Source organism: Vanellus vanellus, assembly GCF_965231255.1.
Source record: "Vanellus vanellus genome assembly, chromosome: 2".
Classification (NCBI taxonomy): Eukaryota; Metazoa; Chordata; class Aves; order Charadriiformes; family Charadriidae; genus Vanellus; species Vanellus vanellus.
Window position 1 is genome coordinate 131920273 of NC_138906.1, and position 20753 is coordinate 131941025.

The 20753-nt window shown below is 45.6% G+C and overlaps 1 protein-coding gene across 1 annotated transcript in view; it reads left to right on the forward strand.

Moving 5' to 3' along the window:
- Positions 1-15354, forward strand: part of DNAJC5B (DnaJ heat shock protein family (Hsp40) member C5 beta) — a gene marked incomplete at both ends in the record, with an annotated part of 53131 nt that extends 37777 nt beyond the window's left edge. The window contains 3 exons of the mRNA XM_082499703.1: positions 5433-5646; positions 9520-9694; positions 15260-15354. Of these exons, the coding sequence (XP_082355829.1) occupies positions 5433-5646; positions 9520-9694; positions 15260-15354 (484 nt within the window). The remainder of the gene's footprint in view (positions 1-5432; positions 5647-9519; positions 9695-15259) is intronic.
- Positions 15355-20753: the final 5399 nt, after the last annotated feature.

The window sequence follows — 20753 nt, forward strand, 5'->3', positions numbered from 1 at the left end:
CAAGGCTTCAGCCCGTCAGCTCCTGCCCAACCTCCACGCATGGAGCCTGCACAGCCCCCTGCGCACCCTTCTTCTCCTGCCTGCCTGCCTGCTGGGAGGGGAAAAAACACGGAACGTGTCTTGCTTCAGCTCTCTGCCCTCTTGTTAATCATTTCTCCACCAATCGCACCACTAAAAAGCCCAACTCTTGAATTAAACCCCTCCCAAGAAGCATTGGAAAGATGCTGCTTAGCTTCACCAAAGCCCCCTCTTCTCCAGCCTCCGCACAAGCCCACAGCCATTGGCCTCTCCTCACAGGGCATGTGCGCCTGCTCCCAGTAATCCTGGTGGCCGCCTTCTGAAGTTCCTGTGCTTGGTCTCTCTCTCTCTTCTGCATAGAGCCCCAAAGTTGGGCACCGCATTCTACATGCTGTCGATCAGATGCTGAGCAAAGGGGGAGAATCCCTTCCCTTGATCCCAAGCCCGTGGTACTCTACGTGCACGCCTGCATGCTGCCATTTTCCGTTGCAGGCTGGGCAGACCAGGAGCTTCCTAGGAGCTTCCAGAGGACACGGCCCCAGGCAAAGGGCCCTGTGTCCAGGCAAGGGGAATGAAAAGCGTTGGAGAATGCGGGCATCGATCCCGCTGCCTCTCACATGCTAAGCGAGCGCTCTACCACTTGAGCTAATTCCCCAGCCCACGGCCTCTGCCCGAGGTCCTTTCCCCTGCCAGGCACCCACCCCTGACCCAGGCTGCCCGCCTCGCACCCGCAGCCCGGGCTTCCCGTCGGCCTCGCTCTCACACCCATATCCACCCACCCACTCGCTTTCCTCACGGAGGTGACCCCTCAAAACCCCAGTGCTCAGGACCACCATTTCCTGCCCAGGGCTCACCCAAAACTGCCTTGGCTGGTCGTCTTCCCACCTCAGGCAAGAGCCCAAGGCTGGGCAGCCCTCGGAGGGGAGCCACCACCCGCGCGGGGCCAATAGGCAGAGGCACCGCAGGGTCTGGGCCAGAGCCAAAAGGACACTCCTTCGAGCCGGAGTTGAACCAGCGACCTAAGGATGGCCGTGCAAGGGAGCCTACAGTCCTCCGCTCTACCAGCTGAGCTATCGAAGGAATCATGGGACGTTGTCACCTCACGCCTTCATCGCATGCTCATCCAACCGGACCGCTCTCACACCACTCCCCTATACCTGCGTGACTCTCTTCAGCAGGAAAAAACAAACACTGGCCTTAGACCCATATTGGCCACAACCTCTCAGGCCCACAACACCTCACCCGGGCAGACCAAGCCATGGTGGCTTGCTCTCAGAGAGACTCAACAAGCAGAAGGCACCATTGCCATAGGGAGGCAAGGACAACGACATGCCAGGAAGTCACTCCAGAGCTCACTGGGACAGGGCAGTCAAAGCAATCGGCACGGATGAGCCCTCGGGACATCTCTCCCAAAATCTCCTCCAAGCAGCCTGAGCTCAGGGATCGCAGAATCATAGAACCGCTTAGGTTGGAAGGGACCTGAAAGACCATCTAGTTCCAACCCTCCTGCCACGGGCAGGGACACCTCCCACTAGACCAGGTTGCTCAAAGCCCCATCCAGCCTGGCCTTGAACACTTCCAGGGGTGGGACGTCCACAACTTCACACCAGCTCGCTCAAGGCTTCAGCCCGTCAGCTCCTGCCCAACCTCCACGCATGGAGCCTGCACAGCCCCCTGCGCACCCTTCTTCTCCTGCCTGCCTGCCTGCTGGGAGGGGAGAAAACACGGAACGTGTCTTGCTTCAGCTCTCTGCCCTCTTGTTAATCATTTCTCCACCAATCGCACCACTAAAAAGCCCAACTCTTGAATTAAACCCCTCCCAAGAAGCATTGGAAAGATGCTGCTTAGCTTCACCAAAGCCCCCTCTTCTCCAGCCTCCGCACAAGCCCGCAGCCATTGGCCTCTCCTCACAGGGCATGTGCGCCTGCTCCCAGTAGTCCTGGTGGCCGCCTTCTGAAGTTCCTGTGCTTGGTCTCTCTCTCTCTTCTGCATAGAGCCCCAAAGTTGGGCACCGCATTCTACATGCCGTCGATCAGATGCTGAGCAAAGGGGGAGAATCCCTTCCCTTGATCCCGAGCCCGTGGTACTCTACGTGCACGCCTGCATGCTGCCATTTTCCGTTGCAGGCTGGGCAGACCAGGAGCTTCCTAGGAGCTTCCAGAGGACACGGCCCCAGGCAAAGGGCCCTGTGTCCAGGCAAGGGGAATGAAAAGCGTTGGAGAATGCGGGCATCGATCCCGCTGCCTCTCACATGCTAAGCGAGCGCTCTACCACTTGAGCTAATTCCCCAGCCCACGGCCTCTGCCCGAGGTCCTTTCCCCTGCCAGGCACCCACCCCTGACCCAGGCTGCCCGCCTCGCACCCGCAGCCCGGGCTTCCCGTCGGCCTCGCTCTCACACCCATATCCACCCACCCACTCACTTTCCTCACGGAGGTGACCCCTCAAAACCCCAGTGCTCAGGACCACCATTTCCTGCCCAGGGCTCACCCAAAACTGCCTTGGCTGGTCGTCTTCCCACCTCAGGCAAGAGCCCAAGGCTGGGCAGCCCTCGGAGGGGAGCCACCACCCGCGCGGGGCCAATAGGCAGAGGCACCGCAGGGTCTGGGCCAGAGCCAAAAGGACACTCCTTCGAGCCGGAGTTGAACCAGCGACCTAAGGATGGCCGTGCAAGGAAGCCTACAGTCCTCTGCTCTACCAGCTGAGCTATTGAGGGGGTTTTTGGGCTGTGCCTTACAGCATTTAATACTCCATGGCATAGTAATATGTCACCCTATACAATATATTTTCTTGACTCCTAAATGTTGCTCTCTCCATGCGTATGTATTCTAATTAGACCCACCCTTGCAGCGCAGACTAACCTGATCTCACCTCTCATTCTAGTCCTTCTACTGAGAGAGGTGCTGGGCGTATGTCCCTTACTTCATCTCCAGAAGTGCCCCGTATATCTTGTTGGATGGCTATTTCTCTGCCTGTTGTCACTTTTCTGTCCCAAACACATCACATCTGTTGCAGCTGTGAAGGGCTGCTGTGGTCAGTGGTCCCGAGGTATTGCAGGAGAAGGCCATTCATCATGAGAAACATCTTAATGGGCGTAAATCCATGCGTTTGGTACAGGACGTACCCAGCAAACTCTAGTGTTCATTTCACTCTCCATTTATTTTTTTTTCTCTACTTATAATTAACCACAATTATCACATAACTTGGAATGTCACTTTTCCAGGGACCCTCAGGGGAGCTTCTATATAGCTGATACTTTATGTTGTGCCATGTATTATTTATCCTTAGCTTTATTGTTTGTTGTGTTGGACCTCGCTTAGTCCTTTCTCTCACTCATACGAATTGCACTACTAGTATATAGATCTATTTCCCAGCACTAAATCATTACCAATTAGTATATGTCAATTTGTTTTGCAGGGAGTTGTTTTCTTAAAGTACTATTTACAGTGAGGCTATTTTTCCCAAAATCAGAATAAGAACATATCTTTTGTCACCTGTTCTATGTTGAATGTAATTCTGTTAGTATTCTAAAACAACACTAAGTAAAGTGAGTGTGCAACTAAAGTTTTTCGCCTTTTCAAAGCTACATTTTGGTTGATTTCTTATTTTTTGTGAGATTGTTGGGGATATGGAGAGTGCAGAAGGTGTCTGGATTTGTGGGAAAAGAAAGGCTGGAGATTGATTGTCCAATGCCTTCAACCACACATGGGTTTTGAAAGTAGTACCTCTCCCATTTTTATTAATTCTAATTGCTGGGGTTTGTTTTCAGCTAAGAAAAGGGATAGATTGCATAAGCTACTTACATACTTGGATACATAATGTCATTAGTCATGCAAGACTTAGCTTGTTTTTCCAGTTCTCCTATTTCATCTTTTATTATGTTTAAGGTTCCATATCCTAAATATGACTGAAAATTTATGTTTAAGTTACCACAGGCACAGTATATTAAATATGGCTGAATGTGAATCCCTTCATGCCTTTAGAGACACGTTTAAGGAGTTATTTATTTTCTGTGAGAAGATGAATTGGGTTCAGCACACGTTCATCTTTGGCAGAGGCTGTTCCCAAGCTCATATCAGTCTTGATATTGGCAGAATGTCTCCAAGGCAGGAACTGTCATCAAGAGCAAAGCAGTTACATTTCACTGGGGGAATAACCTGTACTGAGACTTCAGTGGAAAGTCAAGCAAGACCCTACTCTAAAGATAAGTTTGTTAGAAGAAGTGTGGATACACTGCCTTCACACCACAAATAATATTTTTTGGCGTAACAGTCATGGCTAGCTCCTGAAACATTCGGAGAGAATATTTGCAAAATGCAACATAGCTTGACTGAGGTGAGGATCATGGAATTTATAACACTACTAAATCACTTTTGATGCCACTAGAGGTCAGCATTAGTCATTAAATAAACGTCCTGGAAAAATCTTATTCCCAGTTCCTCAAAGGGAGTGAAGATTTTTGGAGAGATACACTTCTGTCTGCGCTTGTTTTGCAAGTCTGAGTGAGCTCACACTGCCAGTGCTTCAATAGGGTTGGAAGCAAACCCTTTCTTCTCAAAGCTGTCCGTGAGCTGATGGTCCCATACTGTTCCTTTCAAACTGCACCTGTCCTTGGATGCCATAGCGCTGAGTACAGTCAGGGGAAAAAGGCAGTACCTAACCCTGTCCGAGCAAAGGCCTCCCACCAGCATAAACAGCCCAAAACAGTTGACAATCAGCTGCTTTAAGGGTCAGAATTGTGACAGTGGAGAATTAGGCCAAAAGACAGGTGCCTGAAACTGGGGCTAACTCACTAGGCTTTTCCACCTCGTGCTTCAGATGGATGCTTCCTTTCTATTGCAACTCCTAACTGAGTTTTCCGTCATCGCTGTCTGGGCTTCTGCAAACACAGACACTGTTTACAAAATTTTATTATAGCTACTATTGATAGGCAATCAAATATGGAATTTCCTTTGCTATAAAGAAGAGAATGTTGATGGGATAAGCAGTGTGATCATCATGTTTTAAAACAACCTTTAAAAAAATCTTTGTCTTTGTTGAAACCTGCTAAATGATGCAAATCAGTTGGCAATCATAATGCAACAAATGTGTGCGCTTTATTATCATGCTGCAATCTGTGCTTTCAGCATGTATCACTGCCTCCTTTAACAAGGTAGCTGACCTGGTATCAATACACAAAGTTCACGCTCAGTGTCATCGGAACACCTCTTTTACCAAAACTTTCATATTCAGTTACATTGTCTTGCTTTCCTTCCACCGACTCCTCTGTGCACATCAGAGCTGGAAAAAAGATGGCTGAACATGCTGTTCAGAATGTTTATAACTCTACTAAAATATTTTGTGATGTTTTGTAAGTGTCTGTTTACATGCACACATATACAGATATTTTTTCCTTCTTTTTCTTTTCATGTTTAAGAAAACTTGCTCTGAAATATCATCCCGACAAGAATCCTGACAATCCAGAGGCGGCAGAAAAATTTAAAGAGATCAACAATGCTCATGCAACACTGACTGATCTGTCCAAGCGAAACATATATGACAAGTATGGATCATTAGGCCTCTATGTGGCAGAACAGTTTGGTGAGGAAAATGTTAACACCTACTTCATGCTCTCAAGCTGGTGGGCAAAGGTAAGCTGTTATTTTTTGTTGGAAAGCAAATGTTATGATGCACACAGACAATTACATACACAAGGAACCCCCTGAAAAACACGGTCTCTCTACAGGCTTAACAAATAGTAGGATCTGAATCTAAACCACTACTAAAAGCTTAATTAAACAACATTATCTGGAAAATCGACAGTGGCAGAATGTAAAAACGGCTCAGAATAGGGCTAATATAGAATGTTTTCTTTTTCTTTTTAGCTTGGTAGATAGTTAAATAGAGTGCATGTTTTGTAAGACTTTCAGACATTAATTAGATTTGAATCTAGTGCTCCAGGTTAATTTTGATTTTCTTTTCAGTAATGACTAAATAAAAATGACTCATTGTTCAAAAACGAGAAGTCCCACTTATGTGACAACCAGTTAATAACTTATTACAGAGCAAATTTAGCTGTGTTCTTTGCTATATATAGCACACAGCGTAAGTAAGCAATAATAATACATAACACTCCGTGATTATGGTGTCATATGTGTGCCCTGGTGAGGGCGTGAGAGAAAGGAAGTGGAAGAAAAGGTGAGAAGGGTGGAGTGGAGGAAGAGAGCAGGGAAGGAAGAGAGTGATGCATCAAAAGCTGGCATATTGCTCAAGGAAAAACACATCATGAGCTGCTCTAGTCCGAAAGGAGCTGCGTTCATGTGCTCTCTTATGTCACTGGTGTCGCCTGACGTTTGCATGTGTCAAATGGGAGTGTTTCTGCAAATATTGAAATGTTACAAAAGTGTAACAAACCAACAGAAATGCAATGCACAAAATCCATGCTGTTCCCAGCTATTTCCAGCAATAGAAGCACAGGAAAGCAAGAACTCTGCTGGAATACATAGGGAAATGATCTGTACTGTGTGAAGCAAGCACTGCTTTCATCTGAGAACTGTGGAACATGGATTCCTGTGTTCAGCATGGATCAGGCCAGTACTTCACTGGCCTGCAGTCCCCTTTCAGACTGGGAAGTCGCTTGAGCGCTTCTGTGGGTCAGAGAAACCATAATTTGTACGCTGAATCAGGATGAGACGGAAGCTGCTCAAATGCAGAACAGTGAATGAAACTAATGAATAAAATACTGGTGTTTAAATTGCACTTGCAAAGGCGCAGTTGCACCCTCAGAAGCAGGCTGGAGGCTGCCGGCCAGCAGCTGCCTGTAGCTGCCTCCTGCTGCAGGCTGGACTCCCCACCACGGACGTTGTCTTCTCCTGCTGGATCATTCCCTCTTTTCTTTGTTGTCCACCTTCTCCTTTGGCCTCTTTGTCACAGTTCAGGTGCCAGGAAGCATCACCTTAGAGCTGAGACAGCAGCAGTATTGACTCCTCTAACAGTCTTGGTAAACAAGGTTTTCTTTACTATTTGCTGCATCTTTAGCTTTTATTTCCTCTTCTGCTTACCCATCTTTAATGGAGATTTTATGAAGTATAAAATCCTCTGTGGTTAGAAAATCAGGAACAGAAATAGCTGCTGTGGCTTTGACTCATAAGGAGAGCAGTGGAGAGTACAGAGAGAAGCTAGTTAAGTCCCTAACAGCTAAAGGATGAATGTGTGGATTGTTTCAAGGGAGCTGTATCCCAGAGGTGAGACAAGACATGTTGAATATCCCAGCAAAAGTAATCACTGTTTCCTGGGTTTTAAGAATTTTGTGCAAAAAATCCAAAATATATATGCATATGGACTCATTTGAGGATTGTCACAGGTGGTCTCTGTCCCTCCACCAACGCAAAATCTTGCCACCTCCAAAGCATAAACAGACCAATTGTTTTTTTGCAAGCTGAACTCACTATTCTTCATCTCTTTTTAACTGATACACAAACGCTGGGTCAGTTTTAGATTTTAATATTGGCCATCATAATGCTATTTGAGTCTGAGGCATCATCTGCAGATGACCCCTAATTTTCTCCATTCTGGTAGAAGACAGTAGGGATCACAGCTTTCCCTTGTTATCTTTCTCTTCAACTGCGAACATTCCTGGTAAATCCTCTTCCCTATCACACATACTCAGAAAACCTGTCAATTGTGAGGTGTCTCATTAGAAGTAAGGAAACTAAAACGAAAGGAGGAATGCAAAGTGAACATTACTTTTCTTTGGAGTGCCAGACCAACTATGATAACATAAGCACAAGAAATCTTGTATCATTTAAGGTACCATGAATGAATTTGAGTATATTTTTTCCTCTATATGCTTTTATTCTGTTTTGGTTTTGTTTGTTTGTTTGTTTGTTTGTTTTTTCTCATTCTGTCCATTGCGGTGATTTATTCACCTTTACAACATAAATGATAAACAGCCAGATAACTTATTTCAGGGGTTACAGATTTATATAACAGTTTCAGGTGTCCATTGGAAGAAAAACATTTTAAAACAAAAAGTCACAGTCCTTCTTTTCATTTAAAAGCACCTCACTCACTCTTGATATATGCCTATATTAATATTAGGCATGTAAATATTCTTATTAGGTTCAAAGATGCTCCAGTTGGCTCCTGCTTATGTTGCCTGAGATGTGTATACTAACTGAAGGTTATTTACATTGCTTCATTGTCAAAGGTTGGCAATATCCTGACGTTTGTGCTTACTTTCTTCTTCAGCAGCATGTTTTCTTATGAATATAACAAATAGTTAGTAAAGGGCAGATTGTATAACTATAATGCTGAAGCCTGGCTATACGTTCAACCCGTATATGCCTGGTGGCCACAAAGCTGTGCTGTCTTTACATACACATTCCACATATCAGCTTTGACTTGCTTTTCAGGAATGTCACTGACTTTCCTTTGCTCTTACGCCACTATGGCCATGAAGAGACGTGGAGGTTTCTCCTTTGCCACAAACATCTGGGTGCAGGCCTGGATCCGCCCTGGGTCAGGAGCCAGGGCTGCCATCATGCACCCATCGAGCACGGGGCGGTGATACCAGCCTAAGGGCTCCCCTCCTGCAGCCCCCCGTGCCACTTGGCACGCAGCCCCCAGTGCAAGCAGCTGTGGAGCTGTGCTGCGTACCCAGGCAGTGACCTGGCCTGGAGGAAGAAAAGCTCTGCAAATTAAAGTTTTCTGGCTGTTGAATCTGGCCAAGATCTCTGGTCTCAGCCCCAGGCAGTTGTGCTGGCTCCGCTGAAGCCTCCGTGCTCTATGCCAAAGGGACAGGAGTGAGCAGAGGGCGACGCAGGTGGGCACTTCTTGCCATCTGAGTCCCAAGATCAAGAAACCACAGCCTGAGGAGTATAATTTAGGACTTGTCACCTGTGTGCTTCTTCACAGGCTAATGAGGAGAGAGAGACACCCCAACGGGCAATTCAAATCCTCCTCCTCTGGAAGGGCTTTTAACTTCCCATTGACTATGTGTTTTAACTTCTCATTGACTATGTGGGGAGCCCACGGGGGCTACAGTCCTAATTTGGGTGCCTTAGTTCGGTGCCTGAAGTTATGTGGGATGCATCTGGGTCTTTGCTTCTTTTTCTCTCGGCTTTGTTATTGACAAGAACTTGCCAGTAAATAAGTGTTTGCGAAAATGATCTTGGGCAAATGAGTCATTTTAAGACGGAAATGAGTCATTTTAAGGTGGGTGGAGTTTTGCATACCGCCTGGAAGCTTTTTCTGAGGTCCGTCAGCTGAAGACAAACTTTCAAAAGTTGAGCATGCAGGGGCCTGTTGGGTGGTGTCTTCTTTGTGGACGTGGTCCTGAGTGGCAAGTAGGAGCTGGTGGGTGAGGAGGACTTTGTGGTCCTTGTTTAGGCACTTGGCCAGTGGCTGTGCTCCTCTGCCAAGCACTGGGGAACCTGAGTTCCTTTGACAATCTGCCTTCAGCTGCCAAGAGTTTCAGGAAGATCATTGCTCACGGGGTTTCCCTCCCACTGTGTTTGACCCAGGGTCTGTTTGCAGTCTGTGGCCTGCTGACGGGCTGCTACCTTTGCTGCTGCCTCTGCTGCTGCTTCAACTGCTGCTGTGGAAAGTGTAAACCCAAAGCACCCGACGGGGAAGAGCAGGAGTTTTGTGTGTCTCCAGAAGATTTGGAAGAGCAAATTAAGAACGACATGGAAAGAGGTGTGTATTATACAGGCTTACTGTGTGGCAAAGCTGTTCGCAACAATCTTTAAAGCCTGTTGGCCAGATGTTCTGCTCATGATGCTGAGGCTGCTTCCAGACATCAATGGAGATGTGCCAATTCAATCCAGCTAACACAATGACCTGATGAACTTCCCAAGTTTTGTCTTAATGAAAAACTAAACTTATGGCACTAACAATTAAATATCTCCGGTATCTTTTATGAGACGCTTAAAGATTAGAAGTCTCAGGGCTCGTCTTAAGAGATGATGTTCACCCTCTAGCACCCATGCCCACGTGGCTTCATATCCTAGATCCTGAACTTATAGATTAGGCCCTGCCTGGACTGATGCTTGCCACATTTGATCTGCCTGAATAAGCTGTCATTCGGTTTTTATTAATGTAAAATTTATTGCCAACTGTGGTGGGCCAACTGTACCCATTCAAGATGCAGAGCTTCCAACAGTAAAGTGGTGCAGTAACCTAAGACAGTTTGCATGGGAGCTGCCGCGGTCCTGCCCCCTCCCATCCAGCCCCCAGCTCATTCTCTTCTGCACTGGCAGTAGCCGTTGTCCTGCCTTACCAGGAGCCAGACCTTGGATACGATCCGTGTGAAAACTAATCCTCTCAAAAATGTCTGTAGTTCCCTGCCCGTTTAACTCCCTGCCGTGCCTCGTGGTGGGGCAGGCCAAGTGCTAACGCTGGCTCAAAGAAGGGAGCAAGAGCACCCAGCTGGGAACATGGGCTGAGGGCAGCAGGACTCTCTTCGCAGCAGGTCACCCTCTTTTCTTGGCTTCACTGCATCCCCCAGCTGCCTATACAGGTTTTGGCTATACCAACAGGTGATGATGGTGATTTCTGAATTTGGCACTAGCATGGGTTACATATTTTAAACGAAGAGCCCTGTCCTAATCTTCTGAAGTGGGGCAGAGTTTTGCCTTCATCTTCAGGGGAAGCAGAAACATCTCAAAGCAGATTTGGAAACTTGCAGGACAGGCTGAGAGAAGCAATGATCCTTGCAATAACAGGCCAAGGTGTCAGAGGAAGACCTAGGCCACTTTTCAGTTGCAGATTGATATAGACTATGATTAGGATGATGTTTTTTTATGAGGAAGGACCTAAGCAGTCAGCTCACTCCTCTTCCATTGTTACGGAAGGTCTTACTCTGTTATATTCTTACGTTTCTTACGCTTAAATTAGCACTGCCAGATTGCAAATGTCATGTTCCCTTAGCATGAAGATATTTTTTTTTCCAAAAAACTTTTCACACAAATTTACCCTTCCATAAATATGTAACAAAACACTTGTAGTAGTTGAAACAAATGCTATTTATATAGCTGATATGCCAACGTGTGGTGGTGTTTTTAAATTGGTTTTTCCTAGAGGCATATCAAGGTAAATACAGTCAGCTTAAAAACTCATCATACTTGATCAGGCTCTGCAAAGGCAACAAAAACTTCTAGTGAAAGCTTTGTAACCACAATGCATTATTTGAAATAAATGTAATGTACTCTACGACTTGAGGCACTGGAAAAGTGCAAATCTAAAATGTGTCTTGATAATTACAGGTCTATGACACCAAAGCCAAGTTTGAAATATGAAGATGGAACTTTGAAGGATAACATTTTTTTAATTCTGCCTTTTTTGTAATTTCACAGGTATTTTGCTCTCTCAAAATCCAGCACAAAATTCCCCAGTCACAGAAAAAAAATTCTCCCTCCTTCCAGCACAGGTGGTATTTATTGGTATTCAGTAATTTTAGGCCACCTCCCATCCCTTTACTCCCACCAAGTCTCACTGAGATGTCAATTTTTAAGAATAATTTAAAATGTTTAGCAAAGTACCGGTCTGAGAAATTAACAGAATATGGAATTACGTATTTTAAGTATTTTGAAGGCAATATTAAATATATGAGTAGGGCCTGAAGAAAACTCGATATTTGTACCTTTCCTACCCTTCTTTTCAGTCTTGCTCCATTTTCCTAGCAATCAAAGCCATCTTACTTCGGTAGAGTAGAATTATCTATATTTTAAAATTAGATGAAAAGAGCAACATATCAGGAATAAAAGTAAAGCCTTCATGACAGAGGATAATGTGAGCATCTTTTCTCCAGCTGAAAGGAAAACAGATCCTGCATTTAGAAAAGTGAATGATAACCAGCTCAAACTGCACTTTCTCCCTCCCTCTCCCCCCAGAATTTTAGAGATGCTGGCCAAAAAGATGCAGCTGACTTAGAATGGCAAAGATTGGGCTTTTCCACCAGATATTTTCAAATGCTGGACCATAGAAATGAATACACATGGCTTCCTTTATGTAAATAATAGAAATGTTCCTGTAGGTAATTCAGAAACAAATTGTAATCATTCCTGCAGCAGATTTCATTTTGGAAGAGGAAATCCTATTAGGATCCAAATTCTTTTCATACCCTCTGCCCACAGACTGAGCATTCTAGCTGGTAATCAATTTCTTTGCTTCCTGCTCTCCCCAGTATCTATTTTGTTGCCGGCCACAACTTTTTTGCTAATGTCAAAATATAGATTCTCAAGCTAAGGCCATACTTTAATTCATCCAAATATTTTGTAGTCAGTCATTGCTTTTCTGAGGAATGCAACATCGGTAAAACATCACCATTCCTGACGCTGAAAACCCCTGAGAGCAAGTCTCCAGAAGTTGTTGCTACGCTCAGTGGGAGCTGCTCGGAGCCATCTGTACAGCACAGAAGAGGCAATATGCGTGTTGTGGCACTTGTGGTCTAGACTTCATCTTGTGAATTGGCACAACAGTAATAATTTTCAGAATCCCTTATATTTCTCCTTAACACAATTAAGGTGTTACACGTTTGATTTCATTCCTCAAATTAACATACCATAAAATATAGTTATTAGTAAAAAAAGAAGTGTGAGGCCAAAAATTCAGTCATCTATTCCCTGAAATGTAAAAGCAAAGTGAGTTGTCACTGAAACCAACACAATCATGTCAAAGGCTTCAATTCTGATAAAATGGCATATTCCTCTAGAAGAAAGTTTTATTCAAATGTATTTGACTAGTTCTAGCGCTCAGCTAGTTGAATATCTCCTGTGAGAGATTTGGTTTACAGCATGTACTTCCATCGGTAGGATGACCATCAGAACTAAAGGAACTTAGGGATTTGCAAGCCCTGGCCCATACTTAGGTTACAGTGATTTCTCCTCAAAACTATTGATTTGCACCACAGAGGACTGTGGCCTAATGTATCATGGATGATCACTTTCCAAAATAAGTCTTACATTTGGATTATTACATTTTAAATGTAATTATTACATTTTTTAGAGCTTCAGATCAAACATGACAATTTAAAAAGTGCAAAGTAGGGTAATCTGTGGTATCATACCATGATGTTACAGGTGACCTGCGAAAATATACTGGCAGAGGGAAGTGTCACTCACTCATCTGCAGCATGGACACGTGCAATGGTTCATCACTTTCACTCGTGCACACAGGGGCAGGCTGCCAGATTTTGCTTCCACTGAAGTTGATGGCAAACCTTTTGTTGACTTCTGTGGTCCCAGAGGAGGTGCCGTTGGAATTCGGATTCCCTTGGCACTTCATGCTGTAGTGATGCACTCAAGCATCTTTTTTCTCCTCTCCTGTTTGGTTATCAACGTAAGAACAAAGCAAGGCATTTCTAGACCAACTTTCATTTTAGAGAGAATGAATTCTGGCAGAGAAAAAAAAAAAAGAGAAAGAAAAAAGAACCTGAATAACAAAATACTTTCCCAACTCAGAAGCAATAAGTTTTTAGCACTTCATTGTCTCCTCCGCACTCCATATGATACCAATGTAGGCGAACAGTGAGCAAGAGCTATCTATAGAAAACAGTTTAAACTGTGAATTCTGCCGCACCTCCATTCTGCAGCTCTCCATTAGCAGGCTATATTTGTACACTTTATTATACCATGAGTCCCTGATCTGATAAAAAACACCATAAATTTTAGAAGAGTGCAGGCAGCAAAATAGTTGGGGAAGGTGTCAGCTCAGAACTGTCTGCAGATCACCTGGAACCAATGCGACAATGTTTGCAGTGGGTCCTATTCTCTTGCTGCACATCTGGGTACCACAGCAAAATGAACTGCTAGGCTCTGCCCTCCATCAATGGTCTTCCATAAAATGAACAACTTGGAGGCAGCAGAGGGTGGGAGGGAGTGCTGCTCAGAAATCTAGAAAATACACCATAACTTAAAAATGGATTGGAACTGCCAAACTAATCTGAGCCCGAGCTGAGCTCTAAGCATTAATTACTCATATACTTTTAGAAGTTATGAAACATGTCTGTATTTGACCTTGTGTCTAAATACAGAATTGCCCATACAGAGAAGCTGCTTGGCATTTAATCATTCTTGCCTTTCACCTTGACAGAGTTAAAGTTGTTCTACCCCCACTGAGGGGAAGCCGTATGGCATGCAATTAGATTCCTGCTCTGGGTTAAGTTACTCCTGTACATTACATCTTTTGCCCATGATTCATCCCATCAACTGTCATGTAAACAGGAGGAAATGTCAGATGAGTTTTTTTCTGAACATTCGGTCATTTGGCAAAAAAGTCATCATTTGTATTCAATTACCGTGAAGGCTGTGCTAGTATCAAGATATAGATAGTCCAAAATTTTTCGTATGAAAACACTTCACTGAGATGGCTGAACCTTTAAAAGTCAGTCTCTGAGTCTTTAGTCCCCTCCTCCCCCTCCACAAAAGAGTGGATTGGAAAGAGGCCCAGGAGAAGGGCAGCCAAACCTTGTTCATTATCAGACGGAACACAACAGCCATCAGGGAACCCTGTTAGGACTTCGCTTTCCTCCACGCTACAACAAAAGCCTTTTTTACGGATATATTGGGAAACCAAACACAAAACTGCACAGAATGAGAAAGTACAAAGCAACAAGGGTTTATATAGCGGTAATATGAGTTTTTGGCAGTTCCGAACTCATTAAAACAGTAATTCTCAAAATCCTATTGTAAATATATTACATAAGACTTACTTCAAAATGCAATTTAACGTTTTTATTTAACTAGCTGGCTTTCAGGATATATATGATTTCTTCCCTCACAGATATATTACTGCTCAAGCATTTTTTTCCTTTTAATTCTCTTCTTTCTTTACTGTTGACTTTGCCTTCTTCAAGACTCGTTTCTGGCCCGTTCTCACAAACACTGTCAAGGTTAGCGCTTGCTGACTCACAACAGTGCTCATTATACTCAGACACTTGCAGGAGAAAGCACTTGCAATTGGAACAGGCAGGGACCCTGATCTTGCAATCTCTGCAAAGCACCAGGTGATGCTAATGTCCAGTTTAATAACAATGGCAGTAGTCACCCAGAAATCTGCCATTACACGTGGACAAGGAGTAAGAGCATTTGTAGACTCGGTGGGGGCATTGCTGCCTCCTCACTACGCACACAGCTGCCTGTGAAGCCAAGGTTAAGCCATAGCCACAACAGCAGGTGAAATAATGTGACGCCAACAAGAAGTCTGACTTTGGTAGCAAGCGAAGGATGCTTAAAGTATTTTTTGCCTTCTTCCCCAATGTAGATGGAGAAACTCCTATCCTGCTTCAGCCGACTAACGCAACCGAGAAGACACAGCTAATAGGAGACAGCCATCGGAGCTATTGCACAGACTCCTAGAGCAGGCAAATGGGACCTGTTGGCACTTCCCACTGAGTGTCACAGCAAGAAAAACACGTGATAAGTTCTGCAGCCTATATTTGTAGTTGTCTTTAAGCTAATCAAGACTAACCTGAGAGTAATTTCCTATCAAGGCAGACTCTCCCTCTAGGCCGCTTCCAACAGGTTGATATCTGCACTCTGCTAGGAGATACTTATGGCCAGTGCAGAGCTCTACAGACCAGCATGCTGGTCTCTCATGGCTTCAAACTGCCAGGCTCGGCACGGTCTTTCCCTCTAATAATACTCCCTTTGGTATAATTGACCTCATCTCTGCCCTCAGCCGGGGTTTCACCTCCCAGACACAGTCCCGAGTCCCTTTCCAGACACACCGGCTCCGTCCCTCCCTGTCCCGGGAATGCTCCTCGTGTGCAGCAGTGTTACTGTATGTGAAATGTTCCCATGAGGGAGCCCTGGAAATGCTTTTTATCAGACTGCAGAGGGAAAGTCAGTGGCAAAGCAGACAGGGCTGTCCTTCCCAGAGAGGAAAAACTCTTTGGAAAGCAGCTAGTGGCTTGCTGGGGCCCAGCCCTGGCAATTACAAGCCTGAGGCAAGACAAGGTGCTCAGGGATCGTTCTGCTGGCGGTTACACCACAGGTCCCTCCAAATCCAGAAGCCTCATCCAGCACCAGAAGCATATGTAGGCTCTGTGTCCTCCCCTGCACAAGCTGCAAAGCCAAGAGACGGTGGGGAAACACCCCATGGAGGGGGAGACTGGCCCTGGGCTGCCCCAGAGCCTCTCTCCTCTCCCTGTAGCTGGTGACAGCCCTGTGGCAAAGCTCCCCTGATCCTGCCTGGACGGGCCTGCCACCCATGTTGGGTGGCCCGGGCTTCTCCGGCAGCAGCTGCAATGTGCTGGAAACTGGTCTCCAGCCAACAGCTTTCTGCGGGCTTGCTTATTCCACGGTACTCCTGGCTGCCAGCCCCGCTGCCCTGCTGTCACTGGGCTAGGAGCCATCACCCCAGCGCTGGCACCGGGGCTGCAGGAGCAGCAAGGACTTGGCAGGGCAGGCAAGCAGCAGAGGAGTGACCGTCCTCCTCACAGCCCAGCTCATCGGGGTGAGCTGTGGTCCTTCCCTCTGCCCCAGCCACAGGCACTTTAAGAGCACATGGTGTGATTTTTAAAGAAAGAGGTAGGGTTGAGATGTGTGTTCAGGTGTACTGCTGCACAAATCAGTGGAGATACGTGTGGGTAGCGATAAAGCAAGCATGAAGAAATCAGGCCCCTAATTTTTAAGAGCTAAAGAAATACCTCTGAGATCTTCAACTTAGCACTTCACTGGTTTGACATAGCACTTTAAGCCTTAGACAGCTGAATTTCTCTTTATTGATCATGTTACATCAATCATTGTCAGTTCTCTGCATTTCCTTTTTTTGCTCCTCTAATCACAGTGCTGCAGTCCAAAGGGGGATGTAATGCAACACTAAATTATATAGACCAGTGAATATATAGCTAGTCAAAAGTGTTATTCCCTTCCTTAAAATTGGATCCTGCGGTCGTGAAACATTATTGTCTTCCTTCTATTCTCACCTTTCACATCAAATGTCATTCAGTGGCAGCTAAATATATGGGAAAAGAGTGCGTTTCATCACACTAGCTCTAATTCCAAAGTCAAGAAACAGTACTTTTAACATTTCTTTAAAGTTCCCATAACACATGGAGATTTTAAAAGCCATTAATTCCAATTCAGGTTATTTATCTGTTCTCCAGGCACAGGAACTGGGGCCAGCTAAAGCTCACATCGCCCTCAGAGACAGCCCTATTTTCTGCTTCCAAGAAGAGGGAAAGTCCTGGCATGGCTGGGGCTGTGCACAGGCACTCGCTCCCCTCCCACCCAGGGGCTCCTCTTTATCCTCAGTCGCATATTGCAAATAATTTTGGAGGCCATTGATACATCTGTAAATCCAGACTGCTGTCCCACCTGCCCAGTGGTGCCGGGGGAATGTGCCCATCCATCCTGGCAGTCCCAGGGGAGGAGGGCTGGCGACACCATCCTGCCACTGGGGAGATGTGACCCCAGAAGGCATGTTCCCAACAGCAGCTGAGTGCCCCGAATCTTCCCACCGGGTGGCCGGATCAGACAGCATGTGCATTGGGGAGCTAGTGCTGCGAGACATGCTGGGGGACACCAGCACCCACTTTCCCCAGCGCATGCGTGCGTGCACACATGCGTCTTTTGGCTTTCTTCGCTATTTCCTTTTGCACGGTGTTTGCTCTGATGTAAGATGTTATCACCCAACAAAGGAGTAGGGAGAGTGTGTAGCATGTGACAAATCTGCAGGCTAAGTGATTTCTTAAGTTTTACCGGCTGGTAGAGAAATTCACTGTGAAAATGTGCACACGCTATGTAGTGACTATTTCCAGCAGAGATGGAAACGGTTTTGGGAGAGAAGTCTAGTGTAAAGCTACACATTATAAGCAGTATCATTTTCCCATGTGAAATCCCTCGTCCTGCTTCCATGGAATTGCACCCTTGATTTCAAAAACAGCTACAGATCAGTCCTAAAGCCAAGGAGGGGAAGGTATATCCCAGATTAGTAAAAGCAATTGGGGATTTTTTTTCACACGCAACACTTTTGACATCCCTCTGGACCCCACTCTATGGGCCAGATCCAAAGTTTACTGAAATCAAGGAAATTATTTTCATGGGCTTGAGATGTACCATAAGTCATGTGGTTCCTATTCACTCTTTCTAAACGTGAGTTTTTTCTTAGAAAAGATTTATGACTTGGTCTTGCAGTGTGATGCAAATGTGGACGAGCTGCTGCATGTTTGCAAGGCCTTTTTACTGACATGGGGATCTCTGCAGAAGAGCCACAATGCATTATCCCAGTTAGCCAAAAACCTCAGAACAAACCGGTGATCAAGGCTCTGAGTGGGTTCTCCAGGACTTGCAGCCTAAAGATCTGAGCGTCTGAACCCATAGTTTAATTCCAAAGAGGAAACTTAGTTTTCAGGGTACCAGAGGATTTGCCTGTCTCACTGCTGTCAGGATCAGCTATTCCGAGGATGCCTGAAGAAAGGATGAATAAGAACTTCAGGACTTAGCTCTCCGATGTTATTTTACTTGTTTGCTTTTCAGGAAAGATCCTAACGTGAACATAGCTATGCTTATACGTTCTGTTTCTGTGTAAAGTTCAGTTGCACACCCCTTAATCTTCTCAAAATGTACAGATCCTCGCAATTTTGTTCTGTTTTGCTGCATTTATTTATATGTAAAGTACTATGTATTCAAATCTACCTTTGCTGTCAACCACTCTGACTAATAAAGGTTGTATGTATGAGTTGCAGCACTCCCTTTACTTTTCCACGCTATCAACAACTTCATTCCGGTAACAGCTAGAAAAGCTGTTGAGACAGCTGTCCAAAATGATAGCTTTGCACCCTGACAAGTGGCAAGCGACAACTCAGGGTTTCCCCAAAGAGGAACTTGGTCTTGGATTGTGGCAGATGAGCCTACCTATGCAAAGCAGCCAGAGGTTCAGCCACACGTTGCAAACGCCTCCTTTATATTGTGCAAAATGTTTGTCTATGTAAGAAAATTTCAGCACGGTGATATATTACGGTCTTTTTACTGGTGTCAGTATCCTTATGGAATGATTCCCCCCAGCAAAGGGTGAAACGGTGATGCTGCTGAGGACAATGGCAGCCGTCCCTTGAGCTCCCCTGGGGCCAGCAAGTCACTCGGGGGTTTTGCATGTGTCCAAGATCAGAGTGCCAGATCCTCTGGGCCTGTTACGGGACAGGGATATTTCTCACTAGGATGGTATCCAGAATCTGTGACCACAGAAGCCCAAGTATTTGAAAAACAGACACGGGGCAACTGTTTTGGCTGTATGTCTCCTCAAAGAGCTGTCCTTTTGCATGTTAATTCATACCCAAATTCACTCAAAATAGCAAGTGGGAGAGGCATTGTAGAAGATTTAAGCCTACCATCAACATAAGCAGTTATTTAGGTATTTTGTGCACTTTTCTATCCACAACAAGCTTGTATGATAAACCACTCTGCTTAATCCAAAAAACATCAAAACATAGTTACTTGTATGTAATTTAATTTCAATGCTTACCAGCCCTCAGAATGAAAACCCAAGGTATGGGTATGATTTCAGTCAAAAAAAAAAAAAATTTCTGCCTCTTTTTAGAATAAAATCATTAAAGAAAAATGATGAAGCACGCAAAACTGATCAAAATTAAAATTACTGATTTCTTTTCCCATGCTATCATTTTCCATAGGAAATAAAGCATTCATTGTGCTGTTACAAAGCAGGGAGAAAGACCACAGAAGACGGTAGTCCCCTTCCTTCCCTCCACAAACTGAAGTCAGGTAAACCATCACATCCAGCATCTCCTTTCACTTTCAGAGGGACGAACAGGTATGGGGCTGACTAAGTTTCTCACGCCAGCATCACCCATCCCAGGGTCGGGATGGTGATAGTATGGGACAGCTGTGTGGTACCTGACACCTATAAAATAATCTCGGAAAGTCACTGGTACAGACATGCAATTTCCCACTAGCGGAGAAAGTCAACATGTGCAGAGTATCACCTGGCTGGATTTGACAATGTGTTCCTCTGGTGGCAGCATGTAAACGTATAGGTACAGCCTTATTCTGGAAAAATAGTGTCTAGACATTTGGGGTAAAGGAGGGGAGGTTTGGAAAGAAGCCCCTCAGGATTTCAACATCCCAATTAACTGCGATGAGACGAAGGGATCTCTACAGGTATCCTCCTGCACTAACTTGCTTTGTGGTAAATTTGAACAAGGGCAACATACACCTTGTTTTCCTTTAAAAAATTAACGAGCCGTTGGCAGCCGCCGCATCCTCTCCTCCCGTAGCAATTGCTCCCGCTGCAAGCCGGCGCGGCGCGGCGGAGGCGGCTCGGTTTGCAATGCACCCGGGTCGCTCCCACAAAAACCACCGTGTCAGCAACTGCTTACGAGAAACCGTTTGCGGAGAGTGAAGCAAAAATAATGCTTCTCCTTCGAGCCGGAATCGAACCAGCGACCTAAGGATTTCCATAGCAGCGTGCCTCTACAGTCCTCCGCTCTACCAGCTGAGCTATCGAAGGGAGCTATGAAATGCGTCTCCGCCATCGATTAACAACCTACTACAGCGTTTGCGTATGCTTTGGCGCATGCGCAGCGCGCACAGCGCTGGGGTGGGGGCGGGGCGCCGGGGCGCCGGGGTACACAGCGGGGCGAGGAGACACATTTTGCGGATGGGGCCAGTGGCGCAATGGATAACGCGTCTGACTACGGATCAGAAGATTGTAGGTTCGACTCCTGCCTGGCTCGTATCTGTTTTTCTCACTTTTCTCCCGTCGCAGCTGTACAATCATTATGATAGGGGATTGGTTT